Source organism: Linepithema humile, chromosome 5, assembly GCF_040581485.1.
Source record: "Linepithema humile isolate Giens D197 chromosome 5, Lhum_UNIL_v1.0, whole genome shotgun sequence".
Classification (NCBI taxonomy): Eukaryota; Metazoa; Arthropoda; class Insecta; order Hymenoptera; family Formicidae; genus Linepithema; species Linepithema humile.
The window spans coordinates 18,114,077-18,141,154 of record NC_090132.1 but is presented as its reverse complement, the minus strand read 5'-3'; the positions used below and the strand labels follow the sequence as shown (position 1 = coordinate 18,141,154).

Sequence of the window (27,078 nt, the reverse complement as noted above, 5' to 3'; positions counted from 1 at the left end):
TAAGGTGCAACAAGGTTAATGAAGCCTAAGAAATCACAGGTAGAATAAAAACGAGAGACCACGAATAATCATAAATACAAGCGGTAATCCCTCCATCTCCTTCCACTCCGCTATCGGAGGATATTAGAAGCCCGACTTGCGAGCGCAACAATCCCCCCTCGGGTTTTATCGCCCTATAAAGCGATTCGCCTGAGAATCGTTCCGTATTTAACGTACACTCGAACGAGCTTTCCGCATTTTCGTAATGTTCTGTTCGGCGAATGAAAATTTGTATTTTACACACGGCACACATCGGCGCGAAGTGATTCGTGGGGAAGAAACACGTGAACGTGCTGCATGTTGGATTTTCGATAATAGTTACGAGCTGATTTTATTGCCTGTTGACCGGCCGATTTGATGATTTCGTCCGCATCGAAAAATATCATTTGCATCAGCTATGTAATGCTTTGCAATTACAATGAACATTGCGATTAACAACGACATTTTCTTAATTGCTTCGAGTTAATTAATTGTTTGCGTGACTGCCATTCAGCGTTCTTTATTTTGCTGGACTTGAAATAGTATCCTTTCGAATTCAACGAAGTCTGCGATGTGAATTATCGACTTAAATTTTTTTTCTTGCCAACTTGTGTTTAATTTAATGTAATTACGATCAAACTATAAATTTAAGAATGCTATGCTACGATAATAAATCCGCTGGGGCATTATTATTTAGGAAAGTTCTCTCCTCTATTTTAGGTTTAACGAAAGTATTCGAGCGATGCTACGTCTATAAATTGAATGAATACTTTCATGAACCATTGTAGATTCTCGTGTTTTTTTAGTTTCACAATTTATAATTTAATTTATGATTTGAAGATATAGTGCACAAAATTAATGTATAAGATGTCGTTAAAATTGTTCATTTTATAACCGCGTTTTTATAAATTAATTATAACGAAAACATTATTGTATAAAAAATTAATTAATAGAAGAAAAATAAGAATGATGAAAAGATAAAGAAATATTGTAAGATAAAAATAATCTCATTGATAGAAAGAGAATTACGTTTTTAGACACACAAGTCTTTTATCGAAATCATATGTTATACTATCAATCCGACGTCAATCGAATAATAATAACGCGATATTAATACAAAAGACAGAGTTAGCCCGCACAATCTATATCGATAATTCGATTAGCTTTCCCGCGCAGCTGCATTCTATCGGCGGGATAATCACGTCTCGCAGTGACGTGGTATTAAGCGAGTGCCATATTCTCAATCGGAGCCTTTCCCGAAAACAACAAGAGAGAACGATTATCGGGAATGCTCAGTGACGCGCTGCGAAGGTGCCTCAAAGATGCGTATCTGAGATTCGGTCGAAGTGGCCCCAAGGCTTCCATTAACAATGAGAAAGACGGATGGAGACGTTAAATTCCGGAGGGGATAAAGGCCGACGGAGTGAAACGGTGTGACCGAAAGGATGCGCGTGACAGAGAGAAACTGTCCCCCGCTGTTGCTTTCAATAATTTGGGAGTCTAATGTTTCACCCCCGTCGGCGTCCGGGAGAAGCATTTCGGAGCGTGGAAGGGTTCGAAGGGAAGGTTGAAACGGGGCGCGAAGACGCGCAGGGGGGGAGCGAGGGAGGAAACAAATTGACACCTGCACGCGAGAATGGAATCTCGAGGCTGAATGTGGCAGAGGAACGAAAGTACAAGCCGGTAGAGGCGCCGGAGAGGCGATTGAATAATGCAGGCGCAAAGTGAGGAATCTACTTAAAAGTCCGATCATCCAGTCTACATTCTCCAATTGCCTCTTGTTGCGCGCGAAAAAAGGAAACACTCGATAGAGTTATTAACGAATGCAGCGCGAGTTGCATCGATTAACTAAAAACATCGTGACGGATCTGAACGTCTTGCAACTTTTATGATTATCGAGTAGAACGCGCGATAAGGCGCGGTAAAGCACGTCATTCGATATTTTTATCTCTATACCGGCAAGAAAAGTCTAATGCAAAGCGCTGAAGTGACTTGATAAATATTTATCGTGAAAATGATAAGGGCAATGTTTTTTTTTTTTTTTTTTTTATATTATGTGATGTTAAAGGATGTAATATGATTATATCTTTTATTCATGAAAAAAAAGAAAGATTCAATAAGAGACAACCATCTATTAATTACGACGTGGAAGAAAATAAGTGGGTGTGACTGCATCTTGTAGCGCCGTTATGGAGATTTTTATGAATAAGTTATTATCCATAATAGCATACGAAATACGTATACGAAGAAGCAGCCTTTGTCCTTTTTATACTTGTCTATCAGTAGGGCCGGATGGGTATATACTGCGGACATTATTGTTATGAAAATTACTTCCTCGGTTGTCGGTTTCTTCATTGTGAAACATAGATTCACGCGATGAATAAATCTCTTTTAAGTATAGTAGTCTCTGAAAAGAGAAGTTACTATCTCATATCGCATTTTATTGTGCACGTGGAGATTCATTAACGCCGCTACGCACACATGCACAGTATATTATACAGATACCGCAAAACATCTCATTTCGAGATACAGCACTCTTGCCCGTGTTCGAAATGGAACTCTACGAGATTTATTTCGACGGCTTACTTCTTTATCCCACTTAAGACATCAGTCTTTCTAAGCCTATTACGCGGTTCTTTTAATACCACTCTTCTCTCTTTTTGGCCGTGATTGTGCATTTCGTAAATCTGTCGACGTTAATATATAAACTACGGAATCCGATGGCAACTCCATGTATCATAATTTGCCACCATAAACATCTCACCTTGAGAATAGCTTTAGAGTGATATACGTGCGCGAATCGGTTTATCCCGAAAATATATCCATTTCGGGAATGGCGCTTCCTGTATTATACATAGACGTAATATAATGATAAGTAAATCTACGATTTAACCCGCTGTCACGCTGCTGCTGCCCATATTATAAATCCTTCCATTTACTTTATTGCATCTACCCGGAATAAATGTAGGTTAATTCTTTTTGAATGAACAAGTTATTTTTACGTAAAAACTGCATCAAATCATGATACCAGAAAAATCATTTGCAAAATAAAACTACTTTTTTTATAAAACACATTAAAAATAATTATAAACTTGATATTCTGTTTACTAAAATGTATTTGATAAAATCATGTATTACATTTTAGTTTCGTTTATTATATTTTATAATTTATCGTACTTTTTAATATATACTGCACAAAATATTTATATTTTATCTTTACATAGAGTTTCTGCATTTTTTATGAAATATAAAATAACATAATCAATTAATTTAAAAATGTAAAAATATAATATAATTACACACACACACACCGTGCTATGCATTTCGAGAAATAACACCTCATTTCTAAAAATTCGACAAAAAGCGTATAAAATTTTGTAACTTATTAAGTTAACACTAAACCACCCTCGCTTTCAAGAAGAGTTAGATGAGGGTACGTGCTTAAACGCTGCTCTTGCTCTAGCATGGTAAAGTCACGAACGACCATCATGCACCGTCATTGCGCAAGACGCAACGAGCTCGATGCACTCCAACACCTCGCATAAAATGATGGACACGAAAGGCGTCGAGGCATTCATTATGCGATGCTCTTGTATACGCGCATATGAACGAGTTTATACATGCGGCCTTGTTTGCCTTACGCTCAAGACGAGGGAAATTAAGAGACTAGAGCGCGCGTGAGGATTACGGGGGCAGAAACTGGTGAAGCAAGCAGCAGTAGCAGCGGCAGCGCAGCCGGGTTTACGGCTGTTTACGGTTGTTTCCGGGTGTTTACGTAGCGTCCGAAATTGAGAAAATCAAGAGGCTCTGCCGGCAGAGCCGCAGAAATTGCAACGAGAAAACTGCAAATGCACGAGTCGCAAGTGGCGCGACATAAAAGCTGACCGATATCGAGGGATGTACTTTGAGAAAATCGAAAGCGCCCAGCCGAAATCCGTGAATATCTCTCTGAAATCTTAACGAGGAAAGTTCTTTTTACCGAAGGGTCTACGAGTTTACTGACGCTTGATATTGATTTCGACCGAGTGGTATAAATCGAACGTCACTGGGAAATGTGACTGGGAAAGCAAATGAGCAAAAATGTGAAAAATAATATTAGCGAAAGGAAAATATTACACTATAATCGCATTAAGTCGGCAACAGAACGAAAAGAAACGTAGACTTTTGGAAGCAAACTATAAATCCGAGAATAAAGATGGAATAAATAGCTGTTGCGGGTATGAAATATCGAGATACAAATACAGTTGTCGAAGGAAGTGGCGTTGCTGCGCCACTGCGGTTGAAAAAAAAAAAATCAGGACGCGAAGACGGAATGTCACGGATCACTGGAACGAAAATGGATGAAATGACGATAGAGGAGGTGAAACGTGAAGACGGAGGGCTGACGTTAGGGTAAGACAGAAGGGTGTTCCTTAGAGGGTGCTCGCGAAGCCGCCTAGTTCGGCGGTAGAGTTTGAATAATGCAGACTTGCACAACGCTGCTTAAAAGTGATCGGTCCACCCCTCCCTCTTCCCGCGTCGCTCCATCCGCCCTCTCTTATCCTCTCTCTTCGCCGATCCCTTTAGAATCTCACTTCCAGTTCGTCTAAGAGGACGAACTAAGATTGATTTTAGATTGGGTGGGAATTGGGAATAGTGAGCCTGTTACTCTGCAGCAAACTCCCCCCTTCGCACTACCCCCCCTTTCCCTTCGCCCTCCTCCTCGTCCTCAATCGTAACCGTCTGACTTTCTTTGCTCTCTTCTGTTTCCACCCAATGTACAACGCACATACGGAATGTGCATTTACATAGCCGGGTGTAATATGTTTGTGTAACTGGAGGAGGCGTTGAGGATGAACAGTACTTGCGTTTTCAGTCGAGATTTATTCCCTCAGCGATTAGAGTGAGAGAACACGGAAGAGAGAAATGCACTTCTTGCCATATTCAGATGGTAGTTTACTAATAGTATTATGTAAAGTTTATATTACAGTGTACATTTCTGCGGTATTGTTTTGATGATTTAAAGCTCATTATTTTTTTCCTATTTTTATGTCACTTTTTTTTCAACTTTTTTATTACATATGTATATGTTACGTTTGGAAAAGTGATTTTGTTTTCGAAGTTGGAATCAAAGTTAAAGATTAGGCATTATTTTTTATTCATTTATATGATTATAATTTAACGAGATTATTGTAAATATATGATTCGTTATCTGAAAAATGCACACTCGACAATTCAATAATGTAAAACTAACTCTTTAAGAGAGAAATCATGGCATCCGATAAAGTGTGTTTTCGTTCGATTATGCTTTACGAGTTTAAAAGAAGTATAAATGCAGCAACTTGTTTGAAAAATATTTGCGATGTGTTTTGAAGTGATACGGTAATAAAACAACGAATATGACAACTTTGATTTAAGAAGTTTTATTTGGACGATTTTATTTTAAGCGATAAATCCTGTTCTGGCAGTTTGTTGGTCTTGAAACAAATAGGACCGATTGTTCCAACTTTTTGGTAGACTTTATCTTCTTGTTACCTAAAATAAATATCAATAAATATCAGTAATTGTCGTTCTATCTGTTGATAAAGTTTATCTACAGATTAAATTGTTATTAGCAAGTGATAATCTTACTCGGCATTCTAATCACCGAGTAAGGATTACTGATAATTATTTTAGGTAAGTGAGAAGTAAAATGTATCAAAAACTTGGAACAACCGACCCATAATGATCCACAGCTAACATCCCGAGGAGCGGCAGAAAGAACGAATGCCGATTACCGAACAATTTTTTAATTATTTTGCACAAGTTTAAAATGTTAAAAAACGAAATTACTTTCCTGCCAACATTTGAGAGCCGCATAATGGATATTAACATTTTTCATCTCGTTGCATTTATTCCGCGTTTGCGGCCATCGTTCGCTTTCACGCTCAATTTACATATTTCGCTGCGCCTATAATCACCACCGGCTCCAATGGAATTACGGAAGGAACGTCCTTTGTGTGGACATGAGTCCGTATATAAAAGCTTGGTCTCTGGACGAGATTTATCCAGCCGATCAACCTTCCCATAGGAATATAAAAGTGCCAAATTAGAGTGGTACAGCGACTGGGCCAGTTCCGTGCCTATATAGGGCACGACGAAAGCCCGCATTGCGGAATGAGAGATCGCCTATCGGGCTATCACTGCTCCCTCTCCTCCGCGATGCCAATTTGCGAGAGATCGCAATTCCAGATGATGCGGGAGCATTTGAATCCGAATAATCATTTAAACTCCCATCGGGATTTAATTCCATGCTGTAACTCGTGTCTTCAGTGACTTTTAATGACTGACACATAATATAACACGACTCATACTTTGTTTTTTGCTATTCTTTGTTTTGAAGAAGTTTCTCTGCAAGTTGCTTGTCAGTAAAGGAAGTTAGTTTGTAATAAAAAATACAATGAACAGTCCACAGCATGTACATTTATTAAACTGCGGTATATTTTGAAATCTTGCTATTCTATAATTATTTTAAATCAAGTGCATTTCATTCGCTGTAGTAAAGTTCTAACAGTTTTTGACAGTTTATATAGTTCCAATTATTCTGATAGAAATAGATTTGACTTGTCTTATAAAGTGTCAATTTTGTTTCTTTGCTTTTAATATATACATATATATATATACATATAATTGCAGCTGTTTCTATTAATTTCCATAGATCTGTCTGTCAGTTTTAACAGATCTCTTTTATTTTAATAATTTATAATATTAAATCTTAATTTTTGGGATAAAATGTGCATAAAAATAGAAGAAAACTGATTTAAGGCAATTAAAATTGTTCAGATATCTACTAAAAATATTCACTGACAAAGAAACCAAAGCGACGCGCGGAAAAAATAAATGTATATATTGATGTATCATTATATCATCGTAAATAGCGATGACATTTGGATTTGCAGGAACGTCGACCGAAACACCGCATTGCAGACACTCTTTCGAGACAATGCCGGAATCGGTACGGCTATTTTTCCACTCACGTAGATATTTATATTTGCGAAATTTATGAATCTGTACAGAAGTATATACGAGAATTTATTTGCATTTCTATATATATTTATTCGGCCATAGATATATATTTTATAACACTTCTTCTAGAATCTAATTTAATTTAATTTTTTATTTATATCTCTTTTTTATTTATGTATTTTATTGCTAACAGATATATATATTATTTCTCTCTTTCTGTTATCTTTTATATATTTATAATTATTAAATACGCAAGTGCTTAAAAATCGTGTCTTTTTCTCGAGATTTATTCGCGATTTTGTCGCACACTCATGACTTTTTACGAGAGAAAACAACGCAGAAATGACGCAATTACTTTTATGAGATCGTTGTTACTTCGCTGCAGCCCCAACATAAGAGCTATTTGATCGCAGATAGAAATCGCCGTGTCTGCGAACCGGAAGAGATCAACGGGATAATAGCCGACGGTTTGCATTTTGAAAATGATTCATGCAGCGTGCAAACGGCGATACTACAACGAACCGACTCTCCACAAGATCGATGCACCAATAATTTCCTGTGACGATCGTAGCTCGTTCGACTTGCCGACATTATTCATCGGACGGAATGCCGAATAAAACAACCGATGGCGGAATCACGTTAAAAGCTTTCTAGCTTTTTCCGCTAAAGCAATTCTACGTTTTCCTCGTTGCCACCTGTACATCATTCTCTCTCTCTCTCCTTCTCTCTCTTTTTCTCTCTTTTCGTATCGTCGTTCTGCCTTTTGCCTCTTATTCGCTGCGGTCCAGTGTTAAAAAGCGTGCGTGAAAGCAGATGTGAAGTGTAAATGTAACGAAAGCGACAGTAGAAGAAAAGTGAACGGATGAAGCGAGAAGAAGCAGCTTGGAAATAAATTCTACGGCGGAGTTCATGGAAAGTGCCGGTAGCTGTTAACGTAACACATCGAAATGCTCTCTCGGCCCTTCTGTGTGTAACACGAGCTGGTACGACGCGAAGAGAACGAGCGAAGGTAGTTCTCGAATAAAAAGGATTAATTGCCCCATCGTTATCCTTTTTCCCGGCGGGAAGCCGATGCGCCGGCTTATTATCAGAAACTTTAGGTAAAGTGTGAGAGCAATCGAGACAAAATCAAGGGAAATATTTTGCACGCCGTTTCAAGAGGTGGTACTTTAACGACCTGCAGCTGATATAACTCTCTCGCAAATTCCAACATTTTTAACTGTTTACGAGGCATCTTGCATGTGAGAATTTTAACTGCCTCAAATGCGGAAATGGTGAAAAAAAAACGTGAATATATTTAGGATGTGACTACAGCCGTTTGTTTCTTTTTATCATTAAATAGCCACGTGTTATTATTTATATTCTCAATTTGTTTCCAAAAACAAAAAATATATATTTTTTTTTTTTAATTTCGGTTTTTACAATTCACTTTTAATGTGAGAATTTGACTGAAAACGTAGTCAAATAAAAAAAATATGTTTATAATATTATATGTTAATAAAATGAGATCTTCTCTTTAGTTTTACGCGTTCCATTTTCGTGATTTTTTGGATAGGCCGAAGTCGGCGCACATTTACCATTGATCGTTTACTATAAAATATCAGAACACGAATTTGCTACGACTGCTCTCAGCCCACGAGGTGAAAGTGAATTTTTGAAATCTGCTCGGTTTAGACGCCGAAACGTGCTGAGAATTTCCACAACTGGGTGCTACTCTGGTTAAATTTTTATCACGTTTATTCGTGAACTTATTGGTCGGAATAAGACGATCGATACGCATAGGCGTCACAGTGTCTGAAACGCGTTTTATGTTTCACTGGAACACTATTACAGAAGCTTATTATTGCTGGCAGTCTCGGATGACGCATTTATGGGCGAAATAAAAGTACGACAATAGAGGACAGGGAATTACAACGAGGGCAATGGTGCAGTGCGTTGAGAAACAACTCAAGTCGGCAGAATAATGCCTCCTTCTCCGACAAAGCATCGTTACGGAGGAAAATCGTTTTAAATATGCATTGAATGTCATTGAGATAATTGAGGTCACGTAGAAATGAGAGTACTAATCACTAAGACTTGATGTATTCTGCAAATAAAACGTAAAAATAAGGACGAGAAACTTGGGAATTTCAATAAAAAGACATATTCTATGTAAAATAATTTTATAATTTTATAATTTTGACAGCATGTAATAGTTAAAGTCATTAACCTACTTGTATTGTCAATGTACGACAAATGCTAACCCAACATTTCGTTTTGCGTTCCAGAGTGCTGGCTGGGGAGAATGGTCACCATGGTCGAAGTGGTCGCCATGCACGAGGTGAGTCATTAACTATTAACCTGCGAATATTGCTTTAACGTTGCAAATCTCACAGTTCCACTAAATTTTTTTTTTATTATTAACTAGAGTTAAAAATATTTATTAAAAATGAAAAGAGTTCGCGTTTCATTGTTCAATATTTCGTTCGTGAACTAATAAAGCATTTCTAATAATATATCCGTACACATGCGGGACAAAAGGTCCTATTTTTCGACACAGAGATCGTCGATATTTTCGACGAACGAAATTCCGCGATACACGAAGAATGGCATATTCGCTGCGCTCGTATTGTTTGGTGGCCGTATGACAAAGGGCATCTTCACGGTGATCGGCCCTCTGCATGCAAGGCATGATCCAAACCCACGATTTCTCATCGCCTGTTTCGTGCGGTTCTAATATTGAGTCCCATCGGTAGCACAGCCAGAATGTTAAGCGTTCCGGAACTCATTTTGGCGGCCACCATCGGCAATAAGTTTGTTCTCGACTCACCTCGCTCGTTTTTCAGTTATACGGAAGTGGCTCGAACTGCGAGACGTAGCAATTTATGACACTTACAACTTGCGAACTGCACTCGGTCGGAAAAGCTTATTGTGTGATCTATAGTACTCTACTTATTGATGTTTCCACGCCACCTGCAAATATCTTCGTGAGCTTTCTTCTCTATTATAACTTGCGCGATATCGTGAAAATAACAAAATATGTAATAATAATTATTATTAATGATGTAATTAATCATTATTATCTATTTTAGTAATGCTGTAATAGAAAAAGCTATTACTGTCTATTCTCTTTCAAGTAAATCAATTATAAAATCAATAATATTAGACAATTGAGAATAGATTTATTGTACATTATATTTATTCTATTACACGACAAGAGCAATTAAAAAATTTATTTTTACATATAATATTAGGGCTTTGTAATTATAAAGCTTCGTAATTGAGATTAATCTGCGTATGCATATAACGTATGCCGCGTCGTAATAATTGTTCCAATCAACTAATTGTTTGTGCGTCAATTATTGTTCAAGGCAGATAATTGCTATCCGAATAATGTAATCGATATCAACTTTTCCAAAATTTGGCCCAAATCCTGATCGATTGTGCTTAATAATGATTACTGCTATAATAATCAGCTAATGTGATAATAAATCGTTTTTACGTGAACAAGTAAAAGTGTCCATGAACATACATAATAGACATAGTCGAAACAAAATACTTCATCGATACTTTTTATGTAATTATTTATCTTCTTTGCGTCCGTTTTTTTAAATATTTTACGATCATTCTTTATTCGTTTCGTTTTTTTTTTCTATTTCTTAACCTCACTCTTTCTAAAAATTACTCGATGCGGCGTCATAATTGCTTTTTACGAATTATAGTTCTATTTGAAACTTCAGAACGAGTGTTGTTTGTTTACGGAAGAAATAGTATAATGGAGCAATTTTACAGATATTTACAGGTCATTTTTTTCAATTTCCACACATTATCAAACATATAAAACTGGAATAAAATTACAGTCGTGAGTTATAATTCAATTCAACCGAGTCATACTTAATTTTGGCCGTAATAAAATCTCGCGAGTTCGAATTTAACAGAATTTTATAGAGATATTTAAAGTTGTTTAAGTAGAAAAATTCAATTTACGTATAGATATAATTAGCAAGAACACTTTACGTCATAAATGACACTTTCATTTTGCTGGCGAATGTATTTCACACCACTCTCGAGCGGGACCAACTTATACTTGTTGAAGAGTAACGCAATTTTCAGCGAATAAAGATCGCTCATGAAATTAGCGTGAAGTAGTAAATTGAATTAACTAATCGCGTCGCGCCGACGCGCGGTGATGCAATGTAATTAAACTCTTGACGATTTCAGCGTGCCTTGATTATGAAAAGTTTATTGGATAAGCGTGCCTGGGAAAGACATTCGAAAACACAGCTCAAAGTCATTGTATTTAATTTGTTGATAAATTCTCCCTTGTTTTACAGGACGTGCGGTGGCGGAATCTCACGGCAGCAGCGTCGATGCAGGCGTAAACCGTGTAAAGGGAGAGTCTGGACTACCAAGTATAAAATTTGCAATCCTGAGGTGAGTGTTTTCATAAATATCCACCCCAATCGCTTAAGTACTTATAGCGTCTCATCTGACATTTTAAATAGTGACGCAAATATCATTCTCAAAATAACTTCATCCCTGTTGTCTCTATCCCTTTGATATAATAAAATTTATCAATATTTTAGTTAAATTAACTGAAACAACAAATTAACTCTAGAATACTAACTCGTCGTCAAAACAGCGGTTAGTGAATTAACTCCTTCTCGCTCAATTTAGTTTAATTTTGTAGCATTTAATTTTATCAAAATTCGTCTTTTATTAATAATAAAAAATATTTTATCTGCAAATTTTATGTATTTTTTTTATAACGAGTTAATAAAAGGCGACACTTTCTTTATTTTTTAAAAATGAGAGGTATTGATAAAAGCAATTTGAGAAAGAAACATCGTAGAATGATGATAGTCGTTATGCATTAGCATATTTAAAGTGAATATCACCAGTTTACGACGGCACAATTGATTTTTCATTACGCCGATATATAAGATGCAGCTTAGCGAGTCAACTTTTATCTACGAATTTTCTTATCCGATAGAAATATCTTTATCGAGAAGTTGAAATAACATCTCTATATAATCGCGCATCTCTATAGGTAGAAATACACATTTAAATGTGTGTAATTTATAGCCTTAACCGTTCTTGCATATTAATCAAGCATTTAATCGTATTACATTTAACAGTGACATTGCTATTTTACGCTTATCGCGATACGCACTAGTGATTACGAAATATCGCGCGGGCATGATGCATCTGCAACAATAATGAGTAATAATGCAAACGGTCGCAGCGATTGCGGATTAAATGACGTTTATTGTTGCAAATCGTTCTTAAATATTTCAATCTGCGTTCGTAATTTGTCGATGCGCCTGCATCAATATTATATCAACTGAGATGTAAATTGGATACATGATAAATTCGATATTGGCGCATAACAGCGTTTCTCGTGTGTGAGCACGTTCTGCACCGCGGCCAATACGCGCACGCTCTGCAGTTATCCGGGATACCCCGACGGGATGCAGGTGACCTGTCCTACATTCGTATCTAGGGCAGGTTTCAGGGAGAATGCGGCTACGTGTTAAACAATCTCACTTTGACGTGCGATTTGCCTGATCGACGTCATCCAATTTGGTATTTTCTACTCGATTGAAATGCGCTATTATTAGTGACGTATTATTTTTTAGCATTGATATAAATCACGAGAATCGAAATGATAATTCGTATCAAGAAGTTTGACGAGTAATTATTGCCAACTCATTAAGTTACACGTGTTTTGAATCGTTTAATCATACTGCGATATATGCAAATAATATCGGTTTTTTTTTTTCATAATTAGCATGTCAACTCTGAAGTGTATTGTAAATAATTACGCGCATTTCTTGCTTTCGTTTCTTTATTCAGTATTTTTTAATATGAAGTATAATTGTTTCTATACATACTTAGTTTTCAATATAAATTGCTTTCTATTTTGATCTGAATTAACAAGGCAAAGTTGTGATCAAAAAGTACCATCATTTGATATTAATTCTTTGATACTAAATCTATTTAATTTTAGCTATGTGACGAACTCTTTTCATATCATTCGAAATTTCAAATAAATTACACGTCGATCGTGGCTGACGTTAAAATCGATCAGAGATAGCAATGGTTTCATTTTATGTGATCAGAATGACGTGATGGCGCAGCAACACTTCTTTTCGCGAGTGCATTTGACGATACTGCAGTTCTATGTATCAGTTTCTGCCACACATATCAATCAGCCATTACAAGAACAGCGGTCCGATAATATGTATGTGTGTTAAATTCATTTTCAATCTTACTATCATGAAAATAAAAATATTAATTAGAATATTTGCACATTTAATTTACTCGAGCAAATTATTTAAAATCGTATTTATATATTAAAATTCCATTAAAATATATTACTTTGCACATTATAATAAAAATGAGGTTTTTCATACAATTTCTTCTAAAAAAGAAATATTTTTAATCTCATCACTGTGCACAATAATTAGTAGCATCAACGAACGTTATCACGCTCGCTACTTTTCAGGCCGATTAACACGTTTAATGCGATATCGCTTGACCCAGATTGACGTCGTTAGCCGACTCGCTCAGCATAACAGCGCGAATCTCTCGAGAGATCGTATCCCAAATTCCCGTAAAATCGTGAAGGTGCTAAGCACCGTAGATCCCAGGTGGGGACGCCTTTGTCACCGAGCGGCCACGCGACAGACGCGACGTGACATTTTGCCCGCGGGGCAATGTTCACCGGCATTCTCTTGCGGGGCAAGTACCTACATTCCACTGTGCTTGTGTACGTGCGCGCACACACGCACACACGCACACACGGTACGGAACACGGTATCGGTGGTCTCGTCTCGTCACAAAGCCCTAGCGTCGATCTTAGCGAAATATTTTACTTTTTCTCACCTTTTTTCGCACTACCCCGTCTGCATACGTAACGCGTCATATTTTTCACTTAACCGGACCGAAACGTTTTATTGTTCCCCGTCGACGGCAGTGGACTAAACTTTCCTCACAAACTTACGTTTGCCGGGTAATGTGCAATGGTATTACTGTAGCCAGGACCGCAGTAAGTTATATCGCCGGCAAATGTATAAATTACTGTTCTTTCTTCCTCTCCCTTTATTCGGCTTTGTTTTATTAATACTTACAACAATGGCGACAAATAAAAAATATTGTGCACCGTGTTAATTTTGGCAACAATAATACAGCAATTTAAAAAAAAAATTATGACACATGTATGCTAATAGCCACAATTATATAAAGTCTACGGTGTGACCACATCACATCATTATGTGCATATTTATCACACGTATATATATATATATTGCATAATCATGAATGTATTTTGCGATGCGTATGTGGGATAAACTTGGTGACAAATTCGCTTCTCCGGATTTTAACGCGGTTGCGAAAATGACGCGCGGCGAGAAGAAAAACGCAAATTCCCGGCTTGTCAAATATTCCATTCGCACGATCACGACCGGCGAGAGGTTTGAGCATACTTCGCGATATATTTCTGACTTGCTGCATTAATCTTCCATTATTATGGAAGATTATTCGTACGAAATATGATAGCCTCGTAATTTTCTTATGCTCTGTATACTTGCCTTCTGGATTTTCTGCAGCATGTATACGCTGTAATAACGAAGCTTTTGCAAACACTACCCGTTTACGGATATATTTTTCTCTTGTCTGCTTTGTAATGATCACTAATAACATCAACAATGTAAACCTTATGACTGAGAGGAGCAAAGGAACTTTAATTATCTTGTTTTTAATATCGTCATCCTTTTCTCCGTGAATAAATCCGATTTATTATATTGCAGGAATGAGATTTCTTCTGACATTTTTCCTAAGGTCAGTTGCATTTTCTTATGCGTCAAAATGACATGGATTTTGTTCCGTCCGTGGCATCTCTCATTCAGGCTGATGGACAATTTTCCGTGAGCCATAAGTGCTGGTTCGCTTCTGTGCTTTTTATGATGTCACATCCAATCGACAACCATGATTGGTCAATAGCGCGCGACCCTCTGTATAAATGACCGACCGTGATCCTGACAATTCTGATATTATCGGTACCTTGCAGCTATTGCTATCGAAAAAGATTTGATTTATTATTACCCGACGCGCAGTAACAATTTTCCGCGCGAAAAACGTAGAAATCTTTGAAAAAGCATAGAACAAAAGAGATTACTAATATTATATTGAAAAAAAAGTATGCAAAATTACGTGAAAAATTGACATGAATTCTTTATGAAGCTTAAAATGTATTGGTGTCGAAAAATTTTGTGTGCATAAAATTTTTACATCTAATAATGTCATTTAAAAAAAAAACAGATTTTTTTATTTTTTATGCACGCAGTTTTTTAAATGTAAAAGTATCGATCAACTTTTATTGAAAATAAAAATAAAATTTTTTACAGAAATATTTAGAAATAATGCAGTTGTATTATAAATCTCTCGCGTACTTTAAACTTGGACCATCATTTGTGCATGATCGTGCGACGACCGCGAGCAATCTGCATGTATCTGGTACTTTATCGTAGATAGATAGGCAAGGTAAAACTTTTAAATCGATCGTCCGCAAATCATGATTGTGATTTATTAGACGATTGGGAAATTGATAGATTTCGTCACGGAACAAGTCTTTTCCAAGGTATTTTCAAAGTAATCGAAAGTTACCACAGCAAATATTAATTGTCCTCGACTCAGAGGGCTTTGCTTAACGGGCGGTCCTTCGGGAGAGGCCGGGGACAATAATTTAACGACGGAACGTTGTAAATTTCAAGTTAAAATCCAACTGGAAGGAATTTACGTCCGCGAAATTCCTTTCCTTTACCTCAACCCTTACTACATTTCTCACCGCTTCTTTCATTTTCTCTCTGCGTACGGCAATAAAAAAAGCGCCATGTGTACACGCGAGCGTGCATACAAATGTGGATTTAAAGATACAGTTCTTCGTAAAGAGCGCCGTATTCACAATTATTCCATTTGTATGTTCAATGTTCTGTTCTGCACGTGTAATAAATGTTGTAAATTTTCACTCATGCAACATAATTACCATTGGATTGCAGTTTTTGGCATGACTTAATTAATTTTACACTTATAATGAAGCGAAAATTACATCGCGTGTATATTCCACATTAATTACCCTCTCTTCTTTTGTGCGCCGTTAAATAAGAAAAAGATTAAACCGTTTTTTCCGCGTTCACATATAATGGGAGATATGATATTATATAACGAGACTTTTTAGTAACAAGTGAATGATCAAAGAAACTTTAGCAAAATTTTTATGGTTATATGCGGAAAGTATAAATAGGAGAGGCGTAATGAGCGATCGTCAAAAATTATTTTCCACGGACAGGATATTAAATTACTTGCACAATTTATCCCCTAAGTTTTATTTTTCTTGAAATTCTGCTATTTTTAGTGGATATATAATAAACGAATTACTTGGAAATACTCGTGAAAGATAATCAGGCTATCTTTTGTTCATAGAATTTATACGGATACATATGCGCATAGGAAAACAAAATAATATTATTCTCAGTGGAATATTCTGAAAAAGGCATATAAATATTTTATAGCCATAAGTTTTATAATGGAAGCCTCTATTATACCGTCCAACATCCACTGCATAGAAATTGTATTTCAATGAACATGAAGTGAAATTAAATAATATGCAAAAGTGTAACACAACGTATACACAAAAAAATTCCAAGAGAAAAATGATCAAATCTTGCGCACTCTTACTATATCTATTATCGATATCAATGTGAAATATAATAATGTTCACGAAAAATGCTATCAAATCGCAACTGATAATTCGCAATAATGATAACATGAACAAATCGTGATTCACGATAAAAGGGAAAAGTGAATAAACCGGAAATCAGAGCCATGATTTACTCGCGATATGCATGTAGATGTGCGGCTGCATTCGAACCAGATTTCGCGATGGTTTAACGCGCGCGCGTTGCGCTTGTGTGCATATGGCATAATATAGCCGGTAAAACCACGTAACATGCAACGCGCGGAAACGATAACGTTGTAACTTTTATTAGAATCACTGTAATCGTAACTTTACAGAGATATTATCAGAGATATTACAGAGATATTAATGTCGCATTTAGCGTGAGCTGCGTCGCGCTGAGACTCGTTATGCTATCGTGAGATTTTTGTGGAAACGAAAACCCGGATTAACGCATAATAGGTACATTACTGCATATATTTGTAATATATTCCCGGGAACAGCGTATTATTTCCTTTATCTCTTTTTTTTTATTCAGAGAGAGGCAGAATCCCGGGTTTATTCAAAATCTTTTCTAAAATCCAAAAGAAAGATATTAGAAGTACACTATGTAGAAATAACACAAATGTTTCAAATTATTTGCACATTAAAAATTTTAAATATGGTTCGAATTCATTAATATTCTGTAAACAAAACATCATCTTGTATTTTCTAATAAAATCTACTAACATTATTTATCTAAATTAATTACAGATTTTAATATATTTATAATTAAAGATAGTATACGTGTTTTCCAAGTGCGATTTGTTTCGCAATAAAAACTTCGAGAGAGACTTCTTCATTCTAAAATATAATAATAAATATAATTTATACTTTTATTAAGATATTAATTAAAATAAAAATGGATGAGCAGTTACGTCAAAATATTTGGATTGTTTGAGAGATATTTATGCATGCAGTCGGCGCCGGCGCAACTTTTATTGGACATTCTGTAACTGCAGTTTTACAAGGCTATTAATATCGCGTTTAGTGCAAGCAGGCCAATGATGAATCCTGTTACGGCGTCGCCGAGATAAATAATGGAACTTCCTTGCGAAGCTAAATGCGCCGGACTCGTGCATAATGCATTACTTGCAATTCCACGATGCGCAAGTAATTGCGGACGACAGGAGTTACGTGAATTATTATTCTCGAGCTAGTGGCCACTGTAGAAACTATCGACGACAGACAGTGGTGAATGTTCTCAACGACAATTAACCGATTTGTATCGTGATCGCACTAACTGTCATATTTTCATATAGATTAAGTTTCAATTAAAAACATAAAAAATAAAGATTTTGATCTGAAAAATCTTTTCAAATTTTGTAATATATAAACTTAGTTTAATTAAAAATAATTTTTTTTTTTTTATATTAAACTTTTATATAATTTTACAGTCATATGTGTTCTCTTTAATTGCGATAAATAAATGAATATTTCTGCAAACATAATGATACATGTATTAATTGCAATTTAATTTACTAAATAACGAATGCCGAGCCTGTCTAAATTAGCAAACATGGAATAGTGATACTTGCTTTTTCGGACGTTTTTGATATTGAACTCGTTAATTTGTCGCACAAAGCCTTTCTCTAAATATCGAGACCATCGTTAGTTACTCCCGTGTGTTGCGTTTTATTTATCGAAACTCAAAAGTTGAACGATACACAGTCGACATTGGATTGAATTACATGTGACTGACATGTCCCAGTGGCATGACAATTCTGACACTCGCCATTCGCTGCAGTTTGTGATGCATGCGTCGTTGCGACAAGCATATGGCACGACCAAATGGTTCCCTTTTAGGGTCGCAACGTGTAATTCACTATATGCGGTTACGCGACCTGACAATTCGAGGAAAAATAACGATTTCGCTATGAGAGATGACATATCCCGAGATAATTAACAAATTAACAAATTGACGCGTTTATTCTGCTGGACAGTCGGTTTCGCAAAAATCTTGACCAAATTGTTATACTATTCCATTTTGCGTCTATGGTTTATTGGACATATGACATTTCAAAGAGATTTTTTCATTAAGTGAGTTTGTTTTTAATCTTTTTTTTTTTTGAAAGTTATAAAAAATTATTGTACACTACTTGACATCGAAATTTGTAACTATCTTACAAATTTATACGAATGACTCGATGAAAAAAAAAGATTATTTATTATCACATTAGCGCAAATATTTTAAAGTGCTGCTAATGCCAAAAAGAGTTTTCAAAATTGAAAATGGTACAAAATTCACGAATTTCACACACGATGCATTTGAATTAACTCGAAATGGTTTCAAAGGAATTATTCATAGAAATGTATGAAAGACACATGGCAAAAACGAACCTCGCTATCCCGAGTGAAGTTTTTCTCGTCAGTAATCTGGCTGTCTTTGCGCGCATATATTTAGATATCTCGGCTGACCGCGAACGAAAAAAATGTTCAATGCAAACGAACGAAATGTTCTGAAGGAAGTTCGTCAGCTCGGGGCCAGTTACGCGAATTACACCAACAGCTAGCCCGGCGGCGGTCGGGAGGAATCACGACGAGTGAAATGAGCGAAGAAAAGGGAACACAACACCATTAGCATAACGAAACGGAGAGGCGTGCACTGAATCCAGATTCCAGTCTTCCAACTGTCATCCTCTTTCCACCTTTTACATTGTCGGTCTCCGTCCGCCTCTCTTTGTCTCGCTGCTACAGTCCCCTCGGCGCGCTCTGTTAACACTCGTAATGGTACAGTGTGTATTTCACCGAGGTTGTATCCTACGTTTTACTGGCGACGAAAACAGAGGAAATTCATTTGCGGAAGCGAGACGAAAATTCCGCCACCGTCGGCATCGCGTCGCGATAACGCGACGAGAAGTTTGCGCTGCCTGGTCGATAAAACGGCCTTTGAGATGATTAAAATTAATTTAGGGTTTTGAGTTTTTAAGAGTAGAAAAAGACTAATAAAATCAAACTTTAATTAAAATTCGCCAGCCGTGGAATAATTCAACAAATGTTAATGCTTGTCAACAAACAAATATAAATAAAGACAGGGCTAAGAGAATGGAAATTTTTTTAAGTATCTAACATAATCCAGGATATGATTATGTGGAATTATTTTTATAATGAATCAATGAATGTAATCATGTTACTCCGATCACACTTTAGAATTTAAGAATAATTTACATGCATTGATTCTTTAGCTAAATCAATCAAGTTTAACGATTTTAAATATTCTATTAACGAGTTTAAAATATCGTAAAAATCGGGAAATATTAAAATCTACCTGTCGAACAAAAATGTCGAACAATCTTTTAAAATCAGTCGAGCAATTATTTATTTTTCAAATTTCTTGAACATATAAATATTTAAGCAAACCGTAAAATTAATTTGGATTTATATATACGTATATTACATTTCTGATATATTTTATAATTTAATTACATTTACGTATTTTATGTTATTCTTACAAATTTGCATTTGAATTTATTGTTTATGCAATGAACTAGAGTACAGTTTATTTGCAACTGCTTGGAAGGATTTTCTATTGTTGCAAGATTCTATGAATCGCGAACGGGTGTTCCAAAATCTTCAATTGTAATTTGCAACGGTTAGGAATTACATTTAATTAATAGCATTTAACGGCGTTTTGTATAACAACGCGAAATAAATTATCAAAGGCTGTTTCATAGCGTTCCACGTAACCATATTGTAGAGACAAATTTCCATGAGCAGAATACAATGTAATCTCTGTGTGTATTTGCTCGAAACCTCAATGCTCGCACGAAGGCAGTCGCAAATCTCTCGCAAAAACAACAAGAATAAACTCGCGCGATTTATACGTTTATTCGCGAAATAATTCTGTTTTTACGTACCTTACATGTTAAGCATGTTTCGTGTGTTTTTTAATCGTAAAAATGACACATGGCACCTTTCAAAATATTTTGTAAGATCCTCGGCGTGTAAAAGCATATAAACCCTCCCATAATCCGTAATAATTCATTTATTGCGCGCGATACATGTCGGATTTTAGTATCGGGCATTAACGCACGAATAATTTATTCGCCAATCGTTTCATAGTGACAATATTTACCGGCTTTATTATAATGACGTGGGGCGAACTTGGAGCCGGGCTGTCGATAATAATAAACTACGATAAACATATTGATCCGCGCAACCAGTCACAATAAACGACGTGATCGTGTCAACATTCCATTTACATCTCGCCGATCATTTTATTAAGCCAATTAGCACACATTTTGTCACTAAGCTTCTATTGATAATCAATGACCGCTCTTGACAATATACGATATTATAGCCAAATTATCAGATTGTTTATACCCGTAGTCGATTAAAAATCGCAATCGGCGAGCATGCGTTATCAATAAAAATGCGTTAGGTAAACTGTCGCTGTGTTACAGCGATGCGTGTGTCCGGTCGCTTGAGCCGGACATCTGTTCGGGATATTAGAATATCAAATCCGTTTAAATCCGAACACATCAAAAACAAAAAAAATCCCGAGATGTATATATTCGTAATTGATGGATATAGATGTATTCGTTGCATAAATAAATCTAACGGAAGCAAATCGCTCAAACAAAACCGATCAGTCATGATGTCTAGTATTTTTTTATTTTGTGAAAAATGCCAGACGCGCGCGTATTGTAACAAATACGAGATAGACACGTGAACAAGACAGACTATCTATACGCGGGACGTCTGCTAATGATAATGACAGTTACATGAAAAGGGACGATAAAGGGACGAAACTGCATTCTACGTAAGATGAAGGGTGATAAGAATGTAATGCCCGAACTGGCGTAAATATTCGGGTCGCGGCGTCGTCGCCGTGCTCCGCTTCGATACGAAATCGTTGCCAAATCCGCTGTGTTCGCGATTTGAGGGGGTGAGCGTCCTGTGTACAGCAAGTTGGAGAGAAAAATACAACTGTAGGAAATGCGAATTTTTTGAGTTCACGAAAACTATTGTCAGGCGTTGGGAAATCGCCATTAAAATTTCACTTCGATCGGATAACATATCTTCTGTTGTGTCTATTTCGATTTTCAAGAATTCCGAACACGCAGTTATGCAACATCATAAGTATTGCTCTTTCTTTATATTTAGCAAATTACATTTGTTAATTCCTGGCTCAAAATTAAACTTTCCATGGCGGTCGAGTGTTAATTAAGCCGTCAATGTAGTCGCGTACGGTTTCAGAGATCAGGCGACGCTAACTTTATACGTAATACGATGACCGCACAGTGGACGACATTGCGCTCCACTTTGTGATCGTTTAAGTACGATCCCAATAAGATCAACATGACAAAGTGCAATTTAAACTTCTATTTAAGTCTAAATAAGTTGAATGCTTGAGTTTTTAATATGACGTCACTTTTCTAAGTTTTAAGAAAATTGAAAATATAAGACATAATTTGTTCAGACAGCTGTCGACATACAGAAACTAGAGTAGAAACTAGTTTAGAAACCAGAAAAGTGATGTCATATTAATAAATATTTCTGTATGTTGACAGCTGTCTGAATAAAATATATTTCCAAACGCTGACTCAAGCTTTACATGTACTGTTGATTCGATTTTTCGATGCTGGTCTTATCCTAAAAGTTAAATAATATATTTATAATATTGTACACTTAGTTATTGCGCATACGTTGTTATATGCAATATCGTTCGATTGAATACTAAAAATAGTTAAAGCATTTGGAAATGTAACTTGATGTTGAAGTTCTCAATTTAAGATTCCATGAAATTTAAGATGCTATTTTCAATCAAGGACTTTTTTTTTAAAAAACGTGAAAAGTAAGAATATTTTTGGCAGTTAATAAAATTTAAAAAGAGAATATATTAAAATGTATAAAATATATAAAAATGTTATGTTTTTATATTTGTGCGCTAATTCTGTCACTAAAAATACAATTGCGGAAATGCATTCCGTTATCCACGTGCAGTATGCCACGTTTCCGCTTGTCGAAGAACAGTACAATACGCGTGCGTGTATTGGATGCACATTGGAAGGTCATATACTGTCAGTGGATAATGACAACCTGTGCACGAAACTGGGTCAAATTCGATGCGGGATCGGCTAGACTAATTAGTGCAACCGTGTAATGGTTAACGCATTGTAAATTCGAATTGTAAATTGTAGTGCATGTTTAGATTAAACTGCGTGTGCTTCTGTTTTGATTACGTGTGGTAATGTCGTAATACAATGAACATATGTAAGTCGACCTTGTGTGGAAACATAAAATATACTTATCACAAATGATATAAGAAATTTATCAAAGTATGAAACATTAATTTCATTTATATAACTATCAGTTATTCAATTAAACTATCAATTATTCAATTCAATTTATTTAAATGAGATTAAAATTTCATGTAAATTTCACGTCGGATAAAGTTGAAATGTTAGCTATCGTATGAATAGTGCAGATTTCAATTTTATTTCGAATAAGAGATCAAATAAGAGATTGAAACTTTAATTATTATATGCATATCAGCGTATATCTATGTAATTTAATGATAATTGTGATAATATATGTTTATAAATGCACACATATTTATACACTATATTTTACAATTCGATTTTTTATTAATAAATCAATTAAATTTTGCAGTTTAATATATTTTTTAGTGCAACTCATTATTATAGATTTTGATTTTCTAATTATATAACTTATAAAAGTAATATTTTTAAGAGAAAATAACTATATATATATATAGCATATGATGAATTTTTAAATTTGTCGTGACTGTGTCAGTAGAGCTCGGTTTCAAAGGACACGCAATTTAATCTTAGTGGAATGCGAGATAATATTCTCAACGCTTTTTACATGCGTGAGTGCGGAAGTGATACGAAAAAAATCGATATCTGTGACAAAATTCGGTGCACTTTTAGCTCGTGTCAACAAAGGGAAGTTACATTCCGCGCTGATAATCACATTTACGGCCGATAGACGTGTACGCATGTCAGTGCGTACGGCGAGTCCATGTGCGTTATGTAGCGATCACATCACGAAAGGCTATCCGAGACCGGCATCTAACGAAGAGGATCACGCAAAATCAGGGCAAATTTGACGAAACCGTGGGTGATTACTACGCGGTTAGTACCAGAGTTACACATCGTCACGTTACAGCTATATACCGTGGTTAATCCCTAAATCCACCGAGTGAGTGGTATCGCTAACGAAGCTGCAATTCAATATCGGCCGCAACTATCAAGTAGATTTATTTATATGAAAAATAAGTATTTATTGCCTTTTTCGATCATGTGCTAATGATTTATAAACAGAAAGAATTTCATTTATATTAAAAATTATATATAATTTACATGGCTTAAAAATTCCAAATGTTATCTTTAAATGAAATTGCTTAAAATAAGATTGCAATTTGTAGGATGTATTGTTTAGTTCAGACAATGGTAACGTAGTATTAATGGTAAATACAAATAAATGGACAACAGCGCAATTATGTGAGTTTCTCGCGAGTGTTTGGCCCTAGATTGCGGGTTCATTCAGCCGGTGAAAGATAGGGAAGAATCTTGAACAAAATCAGATTACATTCAGCGGAACTATTACGACGCGATTCAGAATGAGGTTAAATGTGTTTACGCTACTGAATGCTTACAGAAATAGATGAATCAAGTGAAATTTGGGTTTTATTGATTAAAAGAGTAAAATCTTTGTGTGTCCGCAGAATTGTCAACTTATATGCGATCATCCTACTTATTTAAGAGACTTATCGCAAGGGCTATCATGATTATTTCATTGAACGAGCGCCATCGTAAGAGGGGGAGAAAAAATATGTCTAATTCGATTAAAACTTAGAACTGCAGGAACTCAAGTATTTGTGTACTTGCTATGTTTACTTCGCAATTTGGAGATATTTTTACGCTGACACCATTTTAAGTGCAGGTCGGTAAAAATTCGTGAAATAGAATAAAAGCGTTTCGCGAAGAAAGAATTATTTATATCCGAAGAAGAAATTATTTATATCCGGACAATATTAGAATTCTTTCTTACTGAAGATGCCGTAGATACGTTATGACAATAAATAATTAGCTATATTTCGCAATAATCTCGGATGATTCGATTTGGAATGAATTATTTGAGGGTATCCCGTTTGAGTACCGTATGCGGAGGTACCACTTGGTACGTAATATCGGAAACGTAAAAAGGCGGACTATTAAATTCTGATCGATAGTGGAATCTCATTCGATGAAATTACACGATGCTATAAATGTGTTTTCTCGTTATCTAATCAATTCTTTCTTAAATTTCCGCTCCATATTTCCAGGTCATAAAAATGATAACGATTTATAGATTTATATTGCATATTTTACTTCAATGTCAAATATAGAGTTTCTTAAGTCGAAGAAATCGCAAATTGTACAAGTAATTACTATATTTTGCACTGGAAAAGAATCAACTGCTCAATATATAACTATTGTGCCAACGTTAAGTTTCTACACACATCTTCACCGCTATATTTAGAATCGTGAATTGTGTATTGTGCTGTCTACTTTTTCATGCGTGTAAAGCATTCGATTAAATCGTCCTCGCGAGAGACAGAATTCAGAATGACAGGTGTAGACGATTGGGTGTGATCATGGGATTCGCAAACGTGGCTTGCTCCCTGTTTGAAGAGGCGGCGCGCCTCGGGCTCCATTTGACTGCATTGACGATTCGCGCGGTGTAGTTTATCGGGGGTAAGTTTCCGCCCGCGCGCGCGCCCGCGCGCGCGCGCGGTGTGAAACTTTCGTCGAGTAATCCGTTACGAAAGTTATCGGGCGTAACGTGCACGGAATTTCCGTAAATACGGATAATCGAGAAACGTGCCAGCTACCTACGCTGTTTCTCTTTCTCCTCTTCGCTCCCCTCCGCATTAGGGCACCGTGTGCAGCTCCGCTCGAATCGGGCTACCCTCCCTCTGGCCCGATTCCGGTAACGATTGGCACACGCAGAAACGCTCGAACTGGCGTTGTGCGATACGTCGCGAAATAAAATTTCACGGGACGTTGGTCCGCGAATCCGATCGATGTTTCGTTGACTGGAAAGACTTAAAGTGAAACGTGCCGTGTGAAACCGAATTAATGAAAAACAGCACAAAGTGTCAAGCTTGATTAGAATACTTTTGATAGAAAAATTGTATTTTTTCTCTCAACGATTTTTATCGAACATTAGTGATAGGCAAAATGAAATATTCTCGTTTATATTATTGAAACATTTTCTTCTGCATTTTTTTGTTGTTTGAAAGAAGTGTATATATGTTGTAATACATACATACATTTGTATAAAGGAAAAATCAATGTGTAAAAATATGCAAGTTTAAAAGTGCATTAGATTCTTATTATGAATATTATGTTGAATTTCAAAACAAATCTTGTATCTTTTTATTTTTCTCTCTGTTATCTTTTAACGATTTAACATTATATTTGATAAATGAGCGCACCTTTAATTAAACGCCATTGTGCTTCAACGTGCGAATTGTCCTGTAAAATAGTACTCCCCTTGGAATAGAGAACAACCTCGCGTCCTAGACACGTTTCAGAATGTTATTTTCGCAAGCATTTCGCTCGCGACCTCTTCGAGCCTCTATACTTCCGGTGCTTTCTCGTCCTTACCGGAATCTTTACCAGGGAAAAAGGCCGGTGTGTTATCGTAACTGTCGACGCAGCGGAAAGAGGTACCGTTGTGTTTTTCTTTATTCCGTCCACAAGGGAACGTCACTTCGCAGAAAGATGAAGAAAATGGGCTCGTTCATGTTCCTCCTTCGAAGTATATCTCGCGTCGTGACGGTACACTATGGTTGCATTCCCGGGTTTCGTCCCTTTATTTTCACGGTGAAATGGCCTCAATGAGAAACTATTCACGAGCTATTTTAACGGAACACGACGAATAGACTTCTTTCAAAGTCCAGGCGTCGCCGTAAATGAGCGGAACGGCCAAGCGTGCACTTGCCGGCGGTGCATCAAATGCGCTGTTGAGCGTCTGTTACAAACAAATTCACGCACTATTAGTGATAGTCCCGAACAAATTATTTAAATCGGAAACTGAACGAAATTTTTTAATGTCGAGAATTTATTCTTTATGAAGATTGACAAATCGCTATATTTAATCATCATATATTTAAGTATAAATATATATAATAGCTTCGTTACTAAGTGCATGCAGGATCCATCGTTTGAATTATTAATGATCCGGTTTATCTTTAATGCAATAAACATTTATTATTATGGCCAAATAAATGGGCATCGGTAAATTAAAATTGATACGCACTTCCACATACGTATATACGCTTCTACAGAATAATTGAACACCGATGC

The 27,078-nt window shown here is 36.2% G+C and overlaps 1 protein-coding gene across 9 annotated transcripts in view; it reads left to right on the top strand.

Annotated features, from left to right (window-relative positions):
* The window catches only part of nolo (no long nerve cord), a 171,521-nt gene that overhangs the window by 106,090 nt on the left and 38,353 nt on the right, over window positions 1-27,078 (top strand). For all 9 annotated transcript variants that reach the window (XM_012362213.2, XM_067354674.1, XM_067354672.1 and 6 more), the window contains 2 exons: window positions 9,270-9,322; window positions 11,316-11,415. In XM_012362213.2, coding sequence (XP_012217636.2) covers window positions 9,270-9,322; window positions 11,316-11,415 — 153 coding nt within the window. The remainder of the gene's footprint in view (window positions 1-9,269; window positions 9,323-11,315; window positions 11,416-27,078) is intronic.